Source organism: Macadamia integrifolia, unplaced genomic scaffold (assembly GCF_013358625.1).
Source record: "Macadamia integrifolia cultivar HAES 741 unplaced genomic scaffold, SCU_Mint_v3 scaffold1527, whole genome shotgun sequence".
Lineage (NCBI taxonomy): Eukaryota > Viridiplantae > Streptophyta > Magnoliopsida > Proteales > Proteaceae > Macadamia > Macadamia integrifolia.
The window spans coordinates 45,347-48,273 of record NW_024868246.1 but is presented as its reverse complement, the minus strand read 5'-3'; the positions used below and the strand labels follow the sequence as shown (position 1 = coordinate 48,273).

Below are 2,927 nucleotides of genomic sequence, written 5' to 3'. Positions count from 1 at the left end.
AATCTGAACTTAAGGACTCTCATTCAATTTGATCCTGCCAAGCAGAGCCTTGTTGTCAGGCAACTGCTAGTAGCTAGGGGTCCAGTTATCTATTGACTACCATCTTAGGACACAACCCAAATCTGACCATCCACTAATGAAGTTGAAACCTCCAATCCACTCGTGGGAATGGCAGGTCCACTCAACCTTTACCATCTTTATTCCATATTTCTGGATGCAACTGTTATCACAGCTTGCCGGTTCTGGTTCCATTCTTAATCCTTAGATCTCCTGGTTAAGACTCAATATTAAGCAGGTACTTCAAAATTGACTGAAAGAGAAATTTGTAATGGTTTCAACTTTCAAGCAGGAAGAGCAGCAGAGGATCATGTGACTAGTAACAATCCAGACTGCTTTGACTCTCAGCAATAGACAGCAAAGTCAATCATCAATAAAAATTTCAACTTCCTCATATCTTTCAGTTTAGCCCAAATTGGTAATATTTATATTTTCTAAGGCTTGGCTGTCCAATGGGTGAAGGACAGAAGTAGGTAAATTCCAAGGGTGTTACTCCCAAGGATTCTAAACACCTCCCCAGTCTGCACAAATACACAGAGAAATTTCTGAAAATGGAGGAGATCATGGAACAAGGGTGTTCCCAGCACTGACTCTGTTAAACGAAATCTTCATTTTGCTGCTGTATGCTCCTGTAACCATTAGGAGGAACAAGAAATTGAATTAAAAGGTCAAAAAGTGAGGATTAAAGAGGTAATACTAATACCACAAAATGGAAATTCTCAATTTCCTGGAGGAAACATTATGGTCACACATACTGTCCCCCCCACCTTTTAATAGAATTGATAGCAGACCAAATGATAAGTAGTCACTGGTAATGGACCTCAAGAAAGAAAATTTATCGGGTAGGCACCTGGTTAGAATATAACACCTCCATTCAAGGATTTGTCAAGATGTCAGCATATGAAGCTGCTGCATATTTTTATGCCATACTAAAATCGAGACTAATATGACACTCTTCAGATCAGCAAGTGGAAGATTCATTAGTGGGGACAAAATTCTATACTTGCCCAAGGAAAATCAATGATCGTCTCAAACTCAAATGAGGTTTCAAGTTGGGGTGGGGGGTGGGGAGGGGAGAGGTATTTATTTGTGTGAATGATATGAAATATATCACCTATGAAAACACTTCAAAGTGTTGTTAGGTTTCTATAGCTAAAGCTTGGGAGGTCTGTTTGTTTTGAAAGTCTTCATGTGCTTTCTCCTAGTATAGATCAGTTGGGTTGCTAGCTTGGGAGGTTCGGTTGTCTTGAAAAAAACCTTCATCTATTTCTCCTAATATATATCACTTAGTATCTACGGGTGGACATGCAACTCAAATTGTCTCTCTTCCCCTCCCCAACCCCCTGTGTCCGTCTTCCTGTTATTATAAACTTATTGATCCAAATTCGAGCTTCAATTCTTAAAAGCGTTTTTGGAAAGTCAGGCCAGTGAAGATGACTCATTGAATCACAGGATGAGCAGGCATAACTTGACAAAATTACCTTTTCCTCAAATTTCTGAAAGAATTAAGTCAATTACTGAGTTTTGAGTTGACTTGGACATCATGAATTATTTCTCAGTTTCTAATATATCATAATTTTGCATGGTGCAAATGCAGCTGCAAGCTTTCCTACTTAACAATCAAAGTTAATAGAGAATGCATAAGGTGAAAATGAAAGAGATAATATCCATACATTGTGTCCGAATTCTTTCAATTAGGAAATGTGATATTACAGAAAACACTAATGCATTTTTGCACAAATCCATAAACCACTACCTCGATTGAAAATGGCTCAAAAATAAATTTTATGGAAAAGATATGGACTTCAAAGCTTATCAATTTCTGAAAAGTGTGGCCTAAAAAATGTTAAATCTACACAGATGTCCTCATAAGTAAAACATCTTAACAAATCTTACAACTCTTTAATTGTTAAAAAAGAAAAAAAATCATGAAGGATCCCTGTGACATTGTTTTGATGCATGCTGAATTTCTTACCATAGCTGAAATTGCTCTTCCGGTGGTTGTTTCAGTGCTCATGGATTGGGAACGGCAGCATTATCAGCAAAGGATCCTGAAGCTCTCCCATTTTGTGCAATTACTTATGGTCTAACTAGTATATTTGGATCATTAATTAATTTGTTCAGTTCCAGCAGTCAGGCACAGCCTGCTTCTGATAGCAAGATAAAATTATTGCTAATTTCACACAACTATATTTGAGCCATCAATATGAGTACCCTTCCCTCAAATAGTTTTTCAAATATTGTGAAGGGTTTGTTTTCCATCTTATAGCCTCCCACTAGCTTGCTGTACAGAATCTCTAACTTTGCTCTAGGCCCATCCATATAAGTAATGCAAGTGTTCTCCAGTAAAATATAGTGACTATGTTTATCATGAAGCAACTTTTGATTATTGCAGAGGGAGAATCATTATGCAGAAACTTGTAAATCTATTTTCCTTTTTCTTTCGAGGTTGCAGTAAAATGATATGGAAACATAAGAAAGAAAGTAACAGAATGTCTAATTCAAATTTAGAAAGTACCAAAGATGGAGCCAGACTTCTTAATAGTCAATGATAAACTCCACTGATTTCACTGGATGATAATAATATTTAACTAAACTTAAATCAGCATTGTTTGCGAAAAGCACACATGCATCTCTGGAATCCTGTTCTCATCCCTGGAAATGGTAATTCTTGCCATTGCCATCTCGTGGAATGTACTACAATAGAAACACTTGGTTCAGTGTTGTTCAAATAGAACATCTTTTAATACATATTTCATTGTTGTCATGGTGCCAAGGCAAATCTAAGACATAATTTTGATGGGGACTCAGATGTAAAATATATATATATTTTTTATTCTCTTGCTTGTGAAAATGAGAGGATGTATATG

At 36.6% G+C, this 2,927-nt stretch overlaps 1 protein-coding gene across 1 annotated transcript in view; it reads left to right on the top strand.

Annotated features, from left to right (window-relative positions):
* LOC122064119 (plastidal glycolate/glycerate translocator 1, chloroplastic-like) overlaps nt 1-2,410 on the top strand; it is a 12,125-nt gene extending 9,715 nt beyond the window's left edge. Inside the window, exon 6 of the mRNA XM_042627835.1 lies at nt 2,068-2,410. Coding sequence (XP_042483769.1) covers nt 2,068-2,254 — 187 coding nt within the window. The 3' untranslated portion in view covers nt 2,255-2,410. The remainder of the gene's footprint in view (nt 1-2,067) is intronic.
* Nucleotides 2,411-2,927: the final 517 nt, after the last annotated feature.